At 42.8% G+C, this 21,962-nt stretch overlaps 1 protein-coding gene across 1 annotated transcript in view; it reads right to left on the reverse strand.

Annotated features, from left to right (window-relative positions):
• The window catches only part of LOC128803906 (prostaglandin F2 receptor negative regulator-like), a gene marked incomplete at its 5' end in the record, with an annotated part of 65,954 nt that overhangs the window by 29,897 nt on the left and 14,095 nt on the right, over positions 1 to 21,962 (reverse strand). The window contains 3 exon segments of the mRNA XM_053971242.1: positions 2,532 to 2,915; positions 5,798 to 6,217; positions 7,062 to 7,427. Of these exon segments, the coding sequence (XP_053827217.1) occupies positions 2,532 to 2,915; positions 5,798 to 6,217; positions 7,062 to 7,427 (1,170 nt within the window).

Here is a 21,962-nt window from a genome sequence, read left to right on the forward strand (position 1 = left end):
GCTGAAGATGTGTAGATAAGAAAAAACTTCACAGTCTGCATAGAGAAGTACGTGCTGTGCAGCTGTGAGGCTGGAATATCTCACGCTGGAAAATCAGTGCCTGAGTTTCACGGGTTAAGAATGGGGCTGTTGTATTTAAATCTGAAATAGCTGGCTGCCCAAAGCCTAAAAGCGATAAGGGAGCCGCATGACTATTTTCTCTCAGACTACAGAGATAGTAAAGGAAAAAGATTACAGCAAGAATCTCACACCACAGAGGAAATACATATTTATTTACTAGTATTAGAATATTTTTCTCTTGCTGTCTACTATAATTCAGAAAAATGACCAGCTTCCCAACTGTTTGGCCAATACTCATCACACAGCTTTTACAGCCTAACTGTAGTCAGCACTCCGTATTTATTTCCTGCTTTATGTTTTACTTGGCATTTTGCCCTCCTAGAAACAATTAACTGAAGCTATAATTGGGACAAAGAAGGCAATCCAAGGCTAAAACTTAGGCTTAGCTCACCAACAAGCCAAGATAATAAAGCATCTTAATAGAACTGCTGGAAACTCTGTGTGCATATGCACTTTTGGACTTGAGATGCAAAGGATAAAAACAATTGTAGCAAACAAGCTGGGCTGCTTCTATGTCAGCCTGCAGAAAAGATCTCTCACCAGTGTCCTTGCATCTAGCAAGAACAAGGGCAGCAATACTCACCAGACCCCAGAGAATCTGGTAATACTGGTGGTGAGTTTCTGTGACATTAGGCAACATAAAATCATAAAAGCACTGCTTACAAAGTCTGTGGTACCTACTGCCAGTGAGCATGTGGAGATTTCTGCACATTTTCAGGGTAAGTAAGGCAAAATAAAAAGAAAATGCATGGAATTTTGCTACAACCAAAGCACAGATTATTAATGATGGCCAAACCCCACTTTTGGTATAAGGCCCCTTAGATCCTACAGCTACACTGCTCTTCCTTTCTCATTCACAAAAGAGTAGTTTACTCCAGGGCCTCAAGATGTATTGTTCACACTCTACAACTCCCTTACCATTCCCCCTTTGCCACGCCTTCCCCTCAAAAAGAAGGCATTCAAGACCAACTAATATTTTCACAACAACAAAGACTATGAAAGCAGATGCACTTGTCTAGACAGGGGCACAAGAAGGAAAAAGGCACAAGAATCCCAAGTTCTTAGAAAATCACTTGAAGTTTGTTTTATTTGTGGGCAGGGGAAGGACCCTAAGAAGAGAGTTTCTCTTTGATAGCACCACTCCAGATAGGCGCTTCACCCTGACAGACACTCAAACAGAGGATTTAGAAAGAATAAAAGGCTGGCTGGATAAACCTCATTCCTCCATTCTGTCAGCTGTCAAAGAACAGCCTCACTGACAATTCAATGACTTAATACTCCAGGAGCTCTTAACTTCCATTAAGGAGGAGGAGTTGGTGAATTCTGGATGCAGTTGAAAACCTCAAACACTGAAAATTTATTCTGCTTTCCCTCTCCCTAGCAACCAAGCAGATCTGCATCTGCTGAAAAGCAGATATTATTTTCTCCTGTTCCCAGTAATAATAATGCTAAATTAGAATGTAAAGAGTAAAGAGAAGTCCTACAGGTACAGGCACGACAAGAGAGCACATGAGTGTGCAAGTGCACATGGACACATGGACACACGTGCATGACTGCACATGCACACAAATGGGGAAAGGAGGGAACACTCAAGTTAAATATGCAATGTGAATGGCTGAATGAGAACAGGAAATGAAGACATTAATCACTTGTGCACTTCAGTACACATTACAAGTGTACTTGGAGACGGCCACGGCTCAACTGCTCTGCACAATGCTAAAATGCAACATTTAAAGTCATTGTTGATAGGATTTAACCTTATGGCACAGCTATTTATTGCTGAAAAACAGGCTCTCTATATGCTAGCCTCATTCAGCACTTTCATGTTGGAGGAGCTCTGCCTTTGTAACTGGATAGTACCACCAGTTTCTCATGACAGGAGGATCTAAAAGGGCACATTGAAAGGGTTTGGGCCTGGATGTTTGCATCCAGTCAGAGCTGGGAACAGGCACCAAACACTCCAGCTCTGCCAGTTCACATCCAGCTGCATTCATGCTTCCAATACCACCAATACCTGGTACAATTTAGCAGGTGCACATAACTTACCTACACCATTCTGCAACAACATCCTGAGTTTCACTGCCTCTAAATTGAAGCTATTATCTCCTCAAGAATAAACTAGAGAACAGATTGGGTAGGCTGACATATCTAGACCTATCTGTAAAACAATAGGCTTTTTAAGAAGTTTTACCGGAGTTTCATTTTTAGTAATTCTCCCAGGTAACTTTACTTCTAAGGATATTTGCATGAAGATAAATATATGTCAGAGACAGATCCCTACATATAGATAATAGATGCAAACAAGAGAAACATTTGTGCAGAAGAGATGCTGCAAGGTCCTCTCCCTTTTCTGAGGGGGCCAAGGATTGAGGGATACATTACCCATGAGGTCTGACAGCACAGTCACTCACCCAGTGCTGTCACCACCACACTGACTGGTGCAGAGGTCCTCTCCACCACCTTATGCCAGCTCCCATTGTGCAGTGGCACCCAGATAGCAGCTTCACAGAAGTAGTAGCCGGAGTCCTCCACATCCACGTCGCGCACCAAGAGGCGGTAGGAGTTCCTGTCCACATGGCTGAGGCTGATAAGAGTCGAATCACTGACAACAGAATCGTGGTCCATGCTCAGCAAGAGCTGAGCATCTGACAAGGTGTCATCAGGTGATGCAGAAAAATACCACATCACCTCTGCTTGGAAAATACCACTTCTGTCTGTTGTGATGTTGCATGTAAGATCCAGGGAGTCTCTTTCGGTCACAGACACATTGCTGGTTGAGATGACCACATCTAGAGCTTGGAAAGAGAGACACAAAAATTCAAACAAAAAATATTTTTTTATTTGTTACTTTTAATAAACATAGTTCACTCTAAGTTACCCAGGACTTCAAATTCTATAACAGGAGCTTCTGAACAGGCTCAGTAGCCCAACCTTCAAATGACTATTGGAAATTGAGCTGAGTGATCTATTACAAGGGCAATACACATTATCAGTCAAGCAAGGGATGTGTGATGAGGGCAGAGGGGAGAAAGGGAGGGAGAACAGCATTTTTATAACCCAATAGTTATAAAGTAACTTGTCCATGAAGGCTTTGTCTCGTCCACAGACTGCACATCACCTTTACACAGCAGGAAAATGTGTACAGGATTTTTCAGTCTCACAGGAGGGTCAACATGTTTTGGGACTATGCCTCAGAAGACCAAGCATCTACAGAAATCACTAGGAATTACATTGGAACTCAACATGGCTTCTGCTGACATTTTTGAGCTCCTTGAACAGAGCAGATTTAGATGAGAAGCAGCCATGGCCACACATTGGAGTCCTGAGTGACCCCAGGTGTGCTGCAAAAACATGAAATGGAAGCAAACAAAAGGCAGCATTAACTCCTGATGATTTCTTCCCTTACTGCTCAGAACAACACACACTGGGGACTTCAAAGCAACACCAACAGCCACTCCAAACACACTTAGCAACCACTGGCCTGTGAATATTTCTAATATATATATATCACATATGGTCATAGCTAGCATTCAAACAGGATCAGATCCAAAATATTAAACCATGGAATCACAGTGTCAAGACCAGGCTACCACATGTCTTCACTTGCTCATTCACTCGTTCTACACTGCCTGAAGATTAGATCTGTCTCAGTGCAGCACCATTCCCACAGTGTATAATGCAGGTGCTCCTAAAGTCTCCACTGAGGCCAGTGGACAGGGCTGCTACAGCAGTGGCTCTTCTCAGCAAGAGCAATAATAAACCTGCTGCTTTAAACCAGCAGCTGTGTCTCTGCTGAGATTAGTGACTTCTATGTAAAACCATGTTCTACTACAGAATAGTTCCCCATCTGCATAAACTTCCTCAGACTATCATCTGGAATGAGACACAACACATGAAGGCTAGAGCCAAACTGAGTAGCCAGAACTATTGCCAATAAAACCAAGCAATGCTCATTCTCACCCCTCACCACCTGATAACACAGAGCAGTCCAACTGGACAGAGGGTAGCAGGCCCCACCTGAGTGCTGAAAACAAGTCCAGATGAATCTCTCTCACTGGGACTTGCCTCACTGTCTCTATCATGGGATTGGAATCAGTAGGAAAGCCTAGCTAATTTAACAGACTGATAGCAGAATACAAACTAAGGCTCATCTGCAAGGTTAAGAGCAGCAATTCTCCAAGCAACATTTCTGTCTTCATGAAAGTGATGGGCATTCACAATCTGGCAATATATGCACATAGAGGGACTTGGAGAGAGTTTACCCATAGGCATATAATAATTTACATCTCAAGTTCTTTTAGCATGCAAGTGCAGAGATTTCAGATGTCAGCACAAGATGCTCTTCAAGTCCTTCTACAGGATGTGTATAAAGCATTTTGCTGGAGAATAACCTATCCCCTTTAGCATAACTTTAAAAAAGCCTTCATGCCCCTGACAAAGTGCCAATGCTGCTAATGACTGAGCTTAAAATTAAGGCGAAAACACCCGATGAAAAACAAAAACCCCCACAACAAACAAACCACACACCCAAACCACATCAAAAATATGTACCACTACTGGTCTTGGCCAGCCTCATGCTTCTTTTCAGCCACTGATTAAACCCCACCTACTTGAACCAAATGCTGCAAAAGTGTAACAAAATCAAGAATTACAGCTCTTAATTAGGCTAGTCCTGTGTCAGCAGAGAGCACCTGCAAGCTTAGCTGTGCAACAGACACCCTGAAAAAGAGGGGGCAGATTGATTCTGTAAAATTTCACAGGCTAAGTACCACCAAGACATTAAAACTACATCCAAATGAGCCAATCAAAAAAACCCCAGACTTTTGGGTCCTCCCTATAGTGATTAAAGGATTACAAAAATGAAAAAATACCCTTCCTGTCTGAACAGTTCTAAAATACTGTGATAATCTCATATTTCTGAAGGACCATCACTGCCTGTTTTTCCACCTATTGAGTGATAAGGTGCATCACCCTCGCTCTCCCTCCTCCAACCAGAAGTGATAATGCTAATGCAATCAAGTGCTTAGTGCATCTAGTCCTGAAATCTGTATGGGCAGGGATATCTGAATATCCTCAGCACAGCGCTGCATGTATTTTTGTCTCCTTAGCCAAGCATGCAATGATGTATTTAACAGAACCATTACTGTCCTAGACCCCTGCCAACACAGCAAAACAATCAGACCAGTGATAAAAATCATTGGGTAATTTGCCCTGCTAAATTATCACTGCCTTCCTCCTTTCTCTTGATCTTTCCAAGCTATTTTAATAAACAGCATACAGAAAAGCTTCACATCTATCACTAATCACAAGCCACTTTCACAGGGGAGGTGCAGCTGTTTAGCAATGTAGAACCCTGTGTTAATAAGAGAGCAGAGGGAAGGCTGTGGGTGACCAGCCGTTAAATATAATGTTTATTTAAGAAATATAAAAACCATGAGTCCTCTGAAGTGAATGAAGGATGAGATAAAATCTGCATCTAGGCATCTAAGAGGTTCCAGGCAATCCTTCCATGCCATCAATCCCCTTTTCTCCAAAATAAAGCCAGAAAAATTATGTCATGGATGCAAACAGGCCAGCTATCCCAACAGCACTCCAGGTTCTGCTGGAACGCACCCTCGCTTCGTTCAGCTGACCCCAAAGCACCAGAGCCTGGACGCAGCCCACCAGGAACACTCACCGGTCCTCTGGATGGACACAGCGGCGATCTCCACGCTCTTCTCCTGGATCTTCTGCCACGAGCCATCCGCCCCTCTCACCCACTCGCTCACGAGGCAGCGGTAGGCCCCGCCATCCGCGGAGGAAGCCTGGGACACGGATAACCGGTACGTGTCGTTGGCTTCCGTGTCCAGGCGGATGTCCCCGCTGCGGTAGCGCTCCTCGTAGCCGGGGCCCGGCTGGAACTTGCCCTCGTGAGTCAAAGATAGGATGTCCCGCCAAGAGGACCCGCTCTTGACCTGCCACGTCACGTGCAGGTGAGTGTGCTCCGGTGAGGTGGTGGTCGCTGAGCAGCGCAGCTTGAAGGAGTCGCCCTCAGACAGCCGGAGAGACGTCGAGGAACGAGCTTTGGAACCACTCACGGACAAACCGTCGGAAATAACTAGGGGAAAAAAAAGAAAACAAACGATGCAAGCATCATAAAACAGAATCAAGTAGAGAACACCCACAGTGAGCTGTTCAGATGTGAGGCAATAAAACCACCACAGAGCAACACCTTGCCAATCATTCCTTCTCCCACACACAAATATATTCCAGGAAGAAGGAAATTCAGCTGAAAAAGCACTAAAGGAAGTGCTCTGCTTTAAACAAGCCAAGACAAGAATTCATTTATCCTTCCACTCACTTCAGTTTCTCATCCAAACATCATCATTTTGACTATTCCCATACAAAACTAATCTTGATATTCATGTGAGTAAACTATAAGACATGGGAAAAGAAATAGTGTCCAAATTTAATACTGAAAAATGCTAAGTGATAGAGCACTTTTCAGTGCTCTAAAGGAGAGCTAAAATGCTAAAGGAGAAAAGGTAGATTACCTCCTTCATACAGAAAGATCCCAGAATGACACTAAAACAGAGAGAAGACAGTCTATGGTTTTTACCTGAACTTAGCTTCTCTACCCAGAGGCTTAGGGACATGAAATATTTGCAGATATCTTCAGAAAACCCACCACTTAGTGTTTTATTTACATACTTACTAGACAGGAAAAAAAAAAGTGGTGTTTACTATAAACAGCCTCTCTTCACTTCTTCACCTCACTTGCCTTTGCTATCATATTTCCCAATTTTAAATTCTGCCTTTAGGAGAATTAAAGAGAAATAAGAAGAAGAAGAAAAGAAACAAAAAATCACAATGATCATAAACAGAAAGCCAACATTCTTAAGGGTACATCTATAATCAATATCAAAAACAAATTTAAAGCACACCTCACTCTTCAGAAATACCTTTCACTTGGACCTCTGCATCATAATTTCCCTGAACGGTGGCATCAGTGCTGGGCGTGGAACATTTGTATCTCCCTTGGTCAGCTGGCTGGATGTTCCTAATCACAAGTTCCACAGCATCGTTGCTGCTCCGTCTCAGTTTGATATCCCCGCGGCCCACGCGTTTTTGGTACTCCTCAGAGGTGAAGGTAGAATCCCAGGTACTCACTATCCGCACGAAGTCAGTCTCCCGGGAGAACTCCCAGTCAAAGTTCTGTTCACTGGGTCCATCATAGTCACTAACGCTGCAAGGGATCGCCACCTCCGTGCCCACCACTCGAATGAGGGGACCTTTGGGCACTCTCACAATTCGCCCTCTGCAGAAAGCTAGGCAGGAGAATGAAGAACAGTGCACTGTTAAGGACAGGCTTCAACCAGGAAAACACCAAAAATTAAACATGCCAAGTTTGGGCATCCCACTCTGCAGAAAGCAAGAGCTAGTAAGAGCAATATTTCCCATTAACATTTAATCTCACTGAAGCAGGAGCCTCTAAACACACCATTTTTAGTGTGGGCAATCTTTCTTTCGCTGCTTATCTAATACCACATGAGGTAACAAAATACTGACTGAGAGAAAATTGTAAAGAGAAAAAAGAGAAGAGAATTAGCCATAGATCCAATGGATAACAGTTTCTCTACTACAAGGCAAGTGCTACGTAAGATGTTTAAACAACATTAATAAGTGGTTTTCATTACTACAATGAGGGCATAATCTAATCAGGAATTTTTATAAGACGTCTGCTGATACCACTAGAGAGTCTGACATAGGAAATTAATTCTCCCCTAGACTGAGGACCATGAGAATTTTAAGTTGACATTCTCCAAAAATGAGCATAGTCACAGCTGCCCTAAAGGATCCTGGCTTCTCAGACAAAGGTGTGATTCCTTGCCCTCCAAATGGATTTAAAAGGAAGAACTGTATCTAACGGACACAGTTTGCTTGAGTGAATTTCTGCAACCACAAGTTTCCTCTTTGGTGAAGGCCCAGAAGCTGGGAGTGTGAGCAGAGATGGCTCCCTCCAAAGCAGAGGAATGCACAGTGCTCAGACCGTGTTTTCTGGGACCGGCTCACCAGAAGGAAAAGACAACGGCAGTTTTCTGCAGAAGCTGGCAAAGCAGTGTGTTATGCTCCAGGCAGAAGTGTGAACCACTTAAACAAGCCAGAGGACCTGGCAAAGACACAGCAAGAGACTCTTCTGGTTGATTTGGCTCTGTAGTCCAGAGAATAACCCCGGCAGCTGCACATGGATTTTGGCAGGTCCTTACTTCTCCAAAGAGCAAACTGCTTTGATTCATAGTTCCAACCAGAGAAATCTCTTAAGAGATGGGTACTACCTAAACTCAGCCTCCAAACAGCTTACTGCAATCTACCACCACCATATCCATAGCAAAATATTTTAACAGCCAGGTAGAATAGAAGCCAGAATGCTGAAAGACACATCTTGACACAACCAAGAAGACATCTAACAACAACAAAAGCAATTGGGCCAAAAAATTGAACTGAGATACCACAGAGGAAAAGACAAATTTAAACAAACAACCCCCCAACACACAAAGTACAGCATCTCACATCTGCTACAATTCACCAAGTCCACTGGAAAAGCCACCAGCTAGTGACATGAACACCAATATATTTGCTGAGCCTTTCCCTTCTATCACTGTGCACATCTTCTTGCTGTAGATTAGGACTACATTTGCTGGCTTAGGCCCATCATGCCAATGGGTGTCCAAGTGCAGGCAGAAGAGTCTTGTGAACAGAAACCCCCCACTAGGGAACCTGCTATAAAGCACAGCTTGTCCACTCCAGAGCAGTGTGGAGAAGGACGTGTTAAAGAATAAGATTTCTGTGGGCATTTAAAAACTACACAAGCAGCTGTACACACTGAGCATAACTGCAAGAGAAAAAGCATAATTTTATTTGCAGTTACAGTTCAGCAAACAGTTGAACCAAGGATAAAACTGCTTTTACCTCCCCAGTTCAGAATTCTTACCATGCTCTTTGCTTTGCAGGCTGTTCACGTGTACAGGCTCAGTCATAACAGTCCAATTTCCTCACTGCCATGACCTACTAATTCAACATTAGTACTTCATTAAACTTATTTGTAATGCAGACTGGGGTTAATCTCCTACCCCTTCTTTGCCTTCCAGAAGACTGTTATTATACACCTGGTCAAGTGATTGACTAGTCCTAACAAGGAAGCTGGACTCTGCTGCACCATTCACATGTGCATTGGAGAGGAAAACCTGCACTGACAACGTACTGCTCCACAGACAGATGTCTTCAAGGACACATCTCCTAACCCAAGCACCACCCTAAAATCATAAAATCATCCATACAGAAAAACAATCAACAAGAAATAAAGCAAGCTACAGGGCTCTGATATACTTCCTCCCAAAGTCTTAAGTTGCATTCAATCCTTCAACTTATCCTCTTACAGAAAGCAGTAACAGCAGCAGGTAAGCTTTAAAGCCTGACAGTCAAACCAGCTTCCAGCAAACCACTGTGAGAAGTCAGCTCAGGATCCTGACTGAGGGCACTCTTCAAGCACTGACATCTCTCTAGAAAATACTCTCTGGTGACACTAAAACAAGCAGACAACACTGTTCTGCATGTGTCTTCAGCTGCAGACCCACATACTGTGCACTGCACTAATCCAATCTAGAGGTGACAAAGGCATGACTAATGTGGCAAGGGCTGCACATTTGTGTTTGAGATTAGCACCGACAGCTCAGTTTCTCTTCTTCCAAGGTCACTAAAGACCCTTTGACACTAAGTGAAGGTAGGGGGTGATTAGCACCTTCCTACAAAAAGGCAAACCAAAGTGAAAGACAAGAGTACAGGGAGTCCTCACCAGATCTGTAAAAGATCTGTAAAGCCATGACTATCCCCCTCCCCACACCACAGTCCCACAAGCAATTCCTGCTTAACCCAGGGCTGGAAGGAAGGCAGTGGAACAGACTGCGGGGGAGAAGAGAGATGAGGTGTAACAGAATTTTATACTTTCCAAACAATAACATTTGTTATTGCTAAGATAAACCAGGATTCTGGTAAGGCAGGAGCAGAGGCAACATCACCAAACGAGAGAATGAGAACTTCCCCACAGAGCAGCTGCTCTGCCCTCCCCACAAGTGAGGAGGAGTGTGCACAGAGCAGGCACTCCAAGGGTAAGCTGCATTTCTAAGTGACCCAGCATGCTGTGAATTCAAGGTTCTGCCTCTGGTCCTGCAGCAAGGCTATCCCTAGAGACTACACAAGGTGTTCTTTGCTGTGCATTAGGGATTAACACTTCATGTAACTGTGGCAGAAGTAGCTACAGACACCATTCTTGGCAAAAGGTGAACTCCAGATTACTGTGGTAGATAAGTGAGGAGCTTTTGCAAATATTTTGTTCTTACAGAGCCCCGTGTTGCTTGCATACACCCTCTCACCCTCCCAGAGCAATCATGATACAAAAGCTTAAAACTATGTAAATTTGTTGGAAACATTTATTTTTCATGACACCCAATATATTTCACTGTTAATATAAGGTGACAGGTTCTTAATGAATTCATCTGAATCCCATTTAACTATAGAAACAGATGGAGGAGGACAAAACAATGTATACACTAGTGACAGAAAAACAACAGAACTTTGACAATTCTGTATTTCTCAGTATCACTGATCCCACCAAAGGTGTGTATTTACTAAGAACTCAATAACTGGATCTGAGTTAGTGTTGGACATCAAATTTGCCTAAGCACAAGGTTAATTGTTAAATACAAAATTTTATTTTTATTGAGTTACCAGGCCACCAGATGAAATTGCAACGAACTGTTTTCGAAAATAAAATGTAATGGAGCCCCTGTAAGGAGGGCAGCACACAAACACAAGGCATGGGATGTATTCCTTTGGTTCATGAAACAGGTGACAGCACCACCAGGCAACACTGGTCCTTTGGCAGGGCTGGGCCAGAAACAAATGTAAGACAACGTGGTAAGAGCCCACGTGGGTATTTATCAAGCACTTGATTAGAGGATTCTCCCACAGGAATGCAAGAAATACTCCACCAGAACCATGGACAAAGTGTGGCTCAAGGTAGAATAATAATACACTGGGGTCTGCCATGTTAGTAAGACAGGGACAAGACAGCTCAGACATAGTCAAGGCAGCTTTGGGCTAGTACTTTTTCCCTAGCAATGGTTTATGTCCCACCACCCACATGCACCATCACATTGCTGGCATTAAATGAAATCCTTCCAAAAAGGAGAACAAGGAAAGCAGATGATTGAATAGATGGATTGTGAAGTCAATCAGACTATAAATAGTAACCTGTCATTTTTAGAATAACTAAGAAAACAAGGCAGCAAAATTGTGCAGGACCTACAGAACAGGTAGTCTGCTTAAACTCTCAACAAGCTACAAAATTCCTCAAGGAAAGGGCTGGTTAAGGGTTTCCCCTTGCATTGGGGACATGTTGTAAAATCTTCCAGGAACTTCATTTTCATATACATTTTGCATCTACGTATCACTTATGAAGGAACAAGATGAAAAGTAACCTGTGGAGTCATCCACAAGGCTGAGAAGGTATTACTGTTGCAAAGAACACACTTGTGCTTCAGCACTCTCTTTCACAAGGTGCTTCCTCCAGCCTGCACTAGACAGCTCTATCTAATAAGAAAACATGTTCTCGTAGCAGCCCAGAGAAGGAGGTCGCCTCCACATCCGCCAGCTGAAGGAAAATGCAATCTGACATGCAGTAGGAAGCCAATTAAAGTCAAAAAAGTAAGAGCTAACGAATGAGTAAATTGGCTCAGACTTAGACTCGAGCCTCTGCATCAGAAAGACTTAGAACACACAGTCCAGCTCCTCAACCAAGGCAGTCACGGGAGACACAGCGACAACTTTGCTGACGCCTTTCATCTCAAAAGAGCTTTCCGAACAAAAGGTTGTTTCATTTGCCAACTGAACATTACCATGTCTGGGAAGGAAATACCCAGCAACCCTTTCAAATTCACAACAGTTTATGACAGGAAAAAAAAAAAAAAATACTGCAGCCAACTTTGCAAATGGTGGTAACGATCCTCCCTCCCTGAACTCCTCCATCTATTTCCAGTCGAAGCAACACTTGCTGCAGCACTGTGGGAGTGAGTGGGCTGAGCAGGGGCAACCCCTCTTGTGCCACACTGGAGTGTGAGCAATGGATCCCCTACCATTAAAGCTATTTCTAGCAAAATCCCAAACCTCTCACTTCTGTACTGAAGTGCTTAACTATAGTGTTTGTGATGTGTAAAGCCATTTTCCAAACTGAAGAAAAAAAGTTATTTTTGCCTATTTTTTTTTTTTTTAGCCCATCAGAGTCATGCCCACTCTAATACTCTTCCTCTGTTTTCAAAAAAGAAATTATCAGGCTCCTGATGGAAAGCATTCAGCAACTCTCCCTAGCGAGCAGGCAGGTGAAGGACAGGCAGCATGCCACACATTCACAGGCTCTCCTCTTGGGAAGGAGAGCCAAAGCATATCAGCACAGGAGATTATAATCCTTATCTCCAATCTGCCCCTCTTCCCCTGGCCTATCCTCCCAGCTTCAATTATAATCAGGCAGCTACACATCAAGAATGTCATCAGTGACTGTCTGGGAGAGAAAGAATAAGTTGTACCAAACACACCTACAATGTTGGAAAATCTTTCAATACTGTTACAGAATTTTTCTTTTTTTAATATAAATAACATGATTTTCCTAGAAGAGGCACATTTAAACTAACATTTTACTTTGGTATTTCCTCCGCTTTTTAAATGCAGTCAATTGAATTTTCTACGCTACACTGTGTAGTCTGAGAGGAAAAATCAAAGATTAAGCAGAAAAGGAAGGTTCTTGGAGTTCCAGAAAGGCAACTAACTATCAAAATTTCCAAATTAGTCTCAAAAAGAGAAGAAAAAAACCAAAACTAAGTAAGTGAGATCCCTTACCATTCCTGTTTAATACATGACATCATCATACCCTTCTTTCATACCCTTCTTTCCAGTGCAGACACACACACAGCAGGGATTGGGATGTATGCTAAATTACATGGTAGGCTATTCCTGTTCTTTACAAAGTTCAGATTGCCTTAACCAGCAGAAGCAACCCAGACTTTACAACCAGCCAGCCTTCACAGGGAAGAAACAAGGGGCTCCTTTAAAAGCGACCAAATTTGATTCTTTATGTCAAAGCTGTAATCACCACACTGGCCTGGGATCATCTGAGGCACGCAGAGCTCCATAGCTTGCAAGAAAACAGTTGTGTTACACCTCTCTGACTGCAACACCCCCTCTTACCTTAAAAAAGTCTGATAGATTTTTATGGCTTGAAAGATCTGCAGCCTATCATCTGAAGACATCAGAGAAGAGCAAATGAAAGAGTCCGTGAGAGAGATATTTACATTGTTCTTTCCCAGGCGGCTAGGATTCTTTTTTTAGATAATGTAGAGCTCTTATCAAAAGGAATTAGCCTGGGTGTAATTGCTTAAAACCCATTATCTCTATCAGGATGAAGAAACGCATACTGCATCTTAAGTGGAGCCTCAGAAAAGCTATGAAACTGCAAGGCTGCTGGATTGCTCTTATCTCCATACCATCTGAGATCTCAGAAAAGCCACATCTCCAGCACAGGGAAAAAAAGCAAGTACCTTCCCAGCTGAAGTCCATGTATACCATGTGGACTAACATTCACATGAAAGCACGTGAATGTTAACTCTGCAGCACAGGAACAACCTGCTTTCTTCACCACTCATCTCCTCACCCTCTACCACCAAGCCACAGGATTGCAAAAGCATCTGAACAAATCATGATGCTTTCACTAGGGCACAGTTCTCAGTTATCACAGAACAACAGAATGGTTTGGGTTGGAATCGACTTTTAAAGATCATCAAGCTCCAACACCCTGCCATGGGCAGGGACATGTTGCACGAGACCAAGGGGCTGGAAATTTCAGCCAACCTGACCTTGAACATTTCAAATAATGGGGCATCCACAGCTTTTCTGGACAGCGTGCTCCAGAGTGTTTCCACCCTCATCATAAAGAATTTCTTCTTAATATCCAATCAAAACATGCCCTCTTTCAGTTTAAAGCCATTATCCCTTGTCCTATCACTACATGCCTTGGCCAAATGTCTCTCTCCATCTTTCTTACAAGCCTCCTTTAAGTACTGAAAGGCCACAATATGATCTCCCTGGAGTCCTCTCTTCTCCAGACTTAACATCCCCAATTCTCTCAGCCTTTCTCCACAGGAAAGGAGTTCCAGCCCTGACAGCAGTCAGAAGATCTTACTGTCTAAAAAGACAGGGACAAGAAGAGAACAAGACTTCACCATGTGAATTACACTGTATCACTGCACATAGTCAGCAGTTCATCTGATCATTGCCCAAAAAGATTAATTTGGGGAAAAAAAAAAAAATCATTGAACCATCTCACAAAAATGAAAGAGACCTTCTGTCTCTCTCCTAAGGCAGCTGCAACAGGCAGCATTGCCTCTCCTGCCATCTTGGGCTTTTGGAAGTGAAGCACTGGTCACCTGTACAGCTCCTCTCTTTTGAAGACAAGCTGACTGGCATCTTTCACTCCAGCACATCACCCATCTCAAACCTCTGCCAAAACAAGGTACAGGAATTTGCTGCAAGTGCTTCTGTGGATTACTTATGCTACAGTACAAGGAGAAGAGACCATTAAACTGCAGTGGAAGCTGTAAGGCAGAAACCAGGTTGCATGTGCAGATAGAGTTTAAAACACTACCACTGGCTGCAGACAGCACAGATCCCTCTGTACAGCACTGATTCCTGGCCATGGGCAGAGGTTTGCTACTGGAAGGTAGACTAAGGCATATGGCAGGCAGAAGGGAAAGGAGAAGCCATACAAACCTTTCCCAAGAGTGCAAAACAGGAGGCTACCTTGAAAAACAGAGAGCTCTTGGCAGGCAGAGAGAACTGTGGTACCACCAGTCAAAAAAAAAAAAAAAAGCCAAACAAAAAAACCCCAAAAACACCAACCACCAAACCACCTAGCAGGCAAAGATAACACTAAAGATCATGTTTTAGATTCCCTGGATGTCAAACAATGCCATTACATATAATCTCTATTCCCTTTCCCTATCACTGACTGACAGTTCAAGATAAAAAGCTGTATCTAAGAACTACTTCTGACAAGTCTCTAAAATGCATCTGGGAGCAAAAGAGAAAGGGAATGGGAAAAAAAAAAACATGAAATGCCAGAATTAACATGCCACTTATTGCTGGGTCTCACCAGACAAACCTGCCCCTGCTAATGGCCTTCATTTACTGTCCTCCAAATTGTCTCACAGATCTCCATTTTTATCCTACTCTGACAGAGCAGCCCATTTAGGTTACCTGGTGACATCTGACCCAAAAAGTCCAGGGATTCTGGAAGTGGTATTTAGACTGCCACACAAGACAGGTGGTTTTCTGTTGTTCTTCCTCAGAAGCAATTTCTGTTGCAGAGCAGAAGTTCAACATGTTGTGTTCTAAAGAAAACAGTTGACAAAGCAGTAAAGCCCACAAGTCAAGGCTTAAGAGCATAGTTGGAAACCAGGCTGCAAATATTTCCAGAAATGCTGTATCTACAGCATCTTCACATTTCCTTTAGTGGGGAAGAAGGACACAGGTTAACAAATACCTACTACTAATGCCAACTTGAGCAAGAGCAGTATTTTTTAGAAGTCCCCAAACTGGAATATACAGAATTAAAATCAGTGCTGTTCTGCAACATCATTAACTTGCACTTATCTCTTATCTTAAATCTTTCCCAAAGCAGTTGGAACTGAGCAGAGCAGTCCAAATCCATTTGTTCTATACTGCAATTTCCTCTGGGCAGAGACAAACCATTTTCTTTGCTCTGTGTGGAATGCAGCACACCACTAGGATTAAACTGAATTTTTGGGGAATTTAACTGAAGTAAACAATTGGAATAGATAATTTCTAAATCTGCATCTACATTAATTAAAATCATACACTGAGTGAAAATCTAAGACAAAAAAATAATCTAAATCCTAGAAAGATCATATTAAAACTCTGTAAGCTACTATGTTTTTTACCAGCATGTCTTTCAACAGGACATAGCACATAACAGAACTGATAAAGCTGGAAAGCTAAGAAAAAGCATTTGTCAAAAGACTTTTTTAAAAGATGCATGAATAGCAATATCCATGTGTTTCACAAGTCTGTAATTCATATATTTTTTTAAAAAGGAAATCCTGAAACATCCCCTTCTCTCCCCCCAAAATAATTTCCATTATCATCACCCTTTTTTTCTCCCAAAGCAGAAAGCATTGATTTTTATTAGTGTGAAGTAAACATTTGTTTTCCAAGTCATCTTTAATGCTAGGTAATATAAAAAAAAAAAAAAAAAAAAACCACAAAAAAGCACAAAAAAAAAAACTTTTAAAATGCTAACAAATATAAGAAGTGCTGAAACCAATGTAAAGTCTTTTACTTTTTGTTAACAATTATACTAAAACCAAAAAGCAATGCAAGAAAAAGCACAAACCAATGTTTGGAGGTTTTGGGTTTTTTTGGGGAGGGGGGGTGTGGTTTTCTTGAATGATTGTTTTGCCTTGCTTTTAGATGTGAGCTTTTTATTTGGTGTTTGGGGTGAAGGGGGGCAGGCTGCAGGAGGTTTTTGTTGGTGGTTTTTTGTGTTCTTTACCTGCTTAAATTTGGTGGCATTTGTCCACTGCAATTTAACCCAACACCCCCACTCATACCAGACAAGGTCCTGTCTAAAGCCAAGTTAAACCTAAAGGGGATTTGGAAATGAAATTTAAAAAGCCAAATACTTTCATAATCCTGATATTACTAATCTTAACTCCACCTCCCCAAGAATTATTTTGGGGCTCACTTCAAATCTCCACACACAGGCACTCATTTCCTAACAAGCATTTCACCAGATGAGCAAAGGCATCCTGGAGGCTTCAGCAAAAGCAGCAACAGAGCCCATCACAGAAGTCAGCAGCCACAACTCCAAATGACACAACACACACACGCACACACTTGGGCTCCTAGGCTCTCCAGTTGGGATCCTGAAGGGCAGCTTCACTCTGCCTGCATCTGCTGTTGTGAGAGATTATGGCACGAGGTGGCTGGGCAGCCAGGCTGCTGGAACTGCTGAACAAGGCAGCATATGGCACTGGCCCACCTTGGCTCCACGCTTGACAACTGATTTGCAGCCACAGGAGCCAGTCGGGGGATGGAGCTCAGTGTTTTAGAGCAATCCTTTTTGCCTGTAATTTAATTTTCTAACTGTCTCATCTTCACCGTAAATAATCTCCAAGCAAGCAGCAACATTAAAAATGCCAGCAGCAGATGCACACAGAATGGGTGTCGTGGCATGGAAATGAGTGCCTGTGCCTTGTAGGACTGTGTAGGTAAATGGAGTAGCACAGCTTTTGCCAGGTCTTTTTGCAGCAGATCTACTTGGACAGATTAACCAACTAGACCAAATTAAAAAACCAGGATCAGCTAGGAACAGATAACAGGCATTCCTGGTTTCAGGCTTAGTGCTCACTGTATCATAGTTTCTTTACATAAAGATGAATACAAAGATATGCACAGCCAGGCAAAGATGACACAACAGAGAACAGTTACCTAACTTGTGCACTAGCAACTGGTGCCCCCAGAGGACTTCACTTGGGCCCCTACACAGCCACCGTGTCCATACTGCTGCCTGAAACCTGGAAAACTGGAGGCCAGTGTTTTCCAAGCCCTTCTCTCAAAGCCTACAGATCCAATTAGCACCCAAAAGCCAATTTCAGGTCATGCAGAGCAACAGTGTTTAGTATGTTAATCTCTGTGGAGCCTGCATGGTATTTTTCTCCTGGACAACAAGGAATTGCACGCATGCGTGCACACAGAGTATGATTTAAGAGACATCAGGGCTCTTCCTCCTTTAAGACAAGATTTACATAACTAATTCTGTAATTGAGAACAGGACTGCAAGGTATTTACAGTACTTGATGCTGCTGAGCTTTTATTATTTGCTATGGGAGAGACAATGAGAGACTCTCTTGCCCCAGAAAAGATAGGTAGTCTCATCTGTAGCATTAAAAAAAAAAAAAAAAAAGGAGACACATGAAATTACCCATTTCAGGAAGAGATATTTTCCATTACAGAATCATTTCTCTCTTCCAAAGCAGAGGGTCAGCAGTTCAGTGGGAGAAAGAGAAGAAAAGAGGTCCGGATAAGAAAAAAGATGAGAGGTCAGGGACATAAAACAACATCTAGAAGGCACACAGGGATTCCAGTCAAGGTCTCTGTGCAACCCCCACACAGACTGTTAAATAAAATTACCCCCAGATGGGTCTGCAAAACAGCTGGCTTTGAAAACAGACATGCCACAGCACTCTTCATTATTTGAAAGGGACAAATACCAACACAAGACAATTCTGGAAACACAGGAAAAAGCCTCACAAACAGCATTCAAATCAATATTGCTGGTTTCATTAAGACTTCTGAAAATTCAGAATGAAGTTTTAGGTTAGTAGATGGAACTCAAGATGGCCTCCTGATTTACATCACTAATATTTAAACAGAAAAAAAAAATATGCATCACAAAGAAAATTAAGACTAGCACAACTGTCTACTTTGGCACCAGCACAGTCTTAAAAAGAAAAAAGGCTACAGAGGGCAGCTGATGCTAAGCCCCCTAAAATCACACTGCATCTTTGGGGGGGTTTGCAGTGTACCAAAGATCCAAGACACCTGAAGCACAGCAGATATGCTCCTGGAGTGACACTTCTGGGTCAGTTACATCCCAAGGAACACTAACTGCACACTCAGATTGCTTCCCAGGAAAAAGCAAAGTGCAGAAGCTGGGACTCACCTCAGAAATTCAGTTCTTGACAACCAAAATGATAATGAAGGTGGAACCTGTGTGCTCGTAAAGGATGCTTAAAAGACTGTTCACATTTGAACTTCAGTGTGGAAATAGAAGTTCTTCCCTAAATCATAAATGTGAGCTAAAGCCATGAATACATGTGTGGCCAGAATTTGAAATCCAACCACACTTTGCAGCATCGCTTATGCCTGCTCAACAAATTTAACAGCCAAAATTTCCAAAAAAAAGCATGTAAGAGTCAAAAATTTCCTGGCATTCAGTGCCTCCAAGAGCTTGAAGGCAAATTAGCTGTGTAATTAGCTGTCTGTGGCCCTGAATCTTACCTCTAGAAAGCTGTTCTCACACGTGAAAGGAAACAGTATTGCATGTGGCTGCTGTTTAATTTCCTGGAAGATTAATTTTACTGGACAGAAGAAGAGACTTTCTGGAACAGGTGGGCAGGTACGTGCATGTGGTGCATGTGGGCAACACAAAATAGATCCAGAAACCAGCAAAGCATTGAGCAAGCACCTGGTGAAATTCCACTCCAAATTACCCAATCCTGGAGAAAAACAAACATTTCTACTTGTGAATTATAGAGTAAGCAAAAAAAAAAAAAAAAAAAAAAAGGACAAAAAAGAAGCACTCTGCTCTTGTGTGACCAAAGTTAGGTAGTTCTTGAAATGAAGAGGTTGAATTATCAAAAATGCCTGAGCATTAATCTCCTGGGGAACCAAGCCTCCTTTCTAAAGTTCCAGGCTCACAGTCCCAAGCCTTCCATCATCTCTGAAAACCCTGCCCTGAATTCAATGCAGGCATTTTGTTACCTCCAGAAGCAGAATAGCAAGGTTCATCAATTCAGCACCTGGCCGAAGAAGACCAGCAGTCTTTTCATGTTCCCCATCACAAATTTAAAGTCCTTTCTCCCTTTAGATTATATGCCAGCAAGTTATCACTGTTATCTGCTTTGATTAACTTGCAGCATTTGCTGCAGTATCTTCTTTTGTCTCAACAATCAATCCTGAAGAGCCTCTCTGGTACACACAGGATCAGGTAGCACTGCAGAATGTCACACACATTTAAGCTTCTGGGGAGATTTTGATGCCATTAGACATGAGAAAACCCACATGTAATAACAGACTATCACAGCATAGCACCACTCGGAGCCTTAGCAAAGTTTGGGGTTCAGCCTTTAGCTACCCACTTTCACTTAAGCATGCTCAAATACATATTTTAAAATGTTTCCTGTTATTCCTGCTCTCAAGAAATGTATCTCTCCTGAGTAGATACATGGCTGATGTCATTGGCATGCTATGCATTGGACAGTCAACAGCAGAGGTGATAAAAGAAAGGGAGCACAAGATTAGCTAATAGGTGCCAACACCCAGAAGATTTCAGAAACCAACTTCAGAGGTAACCAAATGCAACACCCATGAGCCAGCAAATACTTGGAGAAATTAGCCAAGGTTAAGCACATTAAGGCCAGGTTGGATGGAGCTCTGAGCAACCTGGTCCAGGAAAGTGCTCCTCTCCATGGCAGGGGTGTTGGAACTAGACGATCTGTAAGGTCCCTTCCTACCCAAACCATCCTATGATTCTATGAGGACACCACCTCTAATTTAGGAAGCTTCCAAGCTACACATGATCATGAATGTGTTCACTCTTCCCTAGGCTTCCACTTGTGACCACTGTCAAGAGGCAAGACCTGAGGCTAAATATGTGTTTGGTGTCAGCCTTCCCCTCTTTTCCACAGCCTCGGGAAGCAGGAGCTTGGAGGCACTACCCTTTTATCGCTGCTGCTCCTCAGCGGAGCCTGGGCTGGTGACTAGGCTGGGCCCAGCAGTGAGAACACAGACAAAAAAAAGAATGAAAGAACACAGAATTTTCAAGTAACTCCAAAATCAGAAGTGAGGGAATCCTTTTGAGCATGAAACAAGAGTGAAAGGTGGGTAGAGAACCAACATGACATTAAAATAGCAGGAGGAGGAGAATACAATTTTTGAAAGACACCCAGAGGGAAAACGCTTAATTGTTTCTTTTCTGCTCCAGTCTCCATGCAGAACTATTCTAGGTTACACTATTTAACAAGACAACCTACACACAAAATAAGTAGCTGTTAATATTTGGGTGAATCTTGGGATATGCTGAAATTATTCTGTAACTAACACTTATAATCAGCTTACACTGAAACAGCCAGCAGATTGCATGCACCCCAGGCATCCTCACATTTGCTGCGTTGGGAAGAACAGTTCTGTCCCACAGTACATTCATAGTTCAGCAGAACAAAAGGCTCTGCATCCCAATGGACAGCATGCCAGCCATTTTGTGGATCCTGCACTGGTGCATGTGTGCAGCACAACAACTACAGGCAACACCTCAAGTACACATTGCAAAAGCAACAGTGCAGTGCTGACTAAGCCACAGAAGCCTCCACCAACCCCTTTGTTGATGCAAACAAAATTAATTAGTATCAATTGAAATTATGTCTAGTAGCTGTCTGACACCATAAGAACAGAAGGGGAAAGCACACAACTAATTTAGAAAGTCAAGGGTGCTAAAATTCACCTGGAGAGCTGTGGAGGGATTTGGCCACTAACACTGGCATTAGCAGTCCATGCTTTTAAAGCATGAGGGAAGAGCCTTAGTAGCAGCTTTTAAGTACCTCTGGGATTTCTAGTGACCAGGTGTCTCCCTGAATTGTCACCTTCACTTGAGGGCAAAGAGCCCTCGGGTAACAAAGGATGTACTCACTGCACAGAGAGCCCACGCTCCCCAGAGGTACTTCTGACTGGGCCCACAAAACCAAAGCATGAAACACTGCTGTCCAACAAGCAGAGCAAGCCCTGATCCCTGTGTCAGAACACATCCTGGAAGCCATGCCAAGCCAGAGACCTCTTCACCAGCCTTAGCACTAGACACCACATGAACTGACATATCCCTCCAAGAGTAAGCACAAAACACAGACCCATACGCCAGAAAACAGAAATGTGACATGTATTTCTACCACAACAACCTAAACTGG

Source organism: Vidua macroura, chromosome 2 (assembly GCF_024509145.1).
Source record: "Vidua macroura isolate BioBank_ID:100142 chromosome 2, ASM2450914v1, whole genome shotgun sequence".
NCBI classification, from domain to species: domain Eukaryota; kingdom Metazoa; phylum Chordata; class Aves; order Passeriformes; family Viduidae; genus Vidua; species Vidua macroura.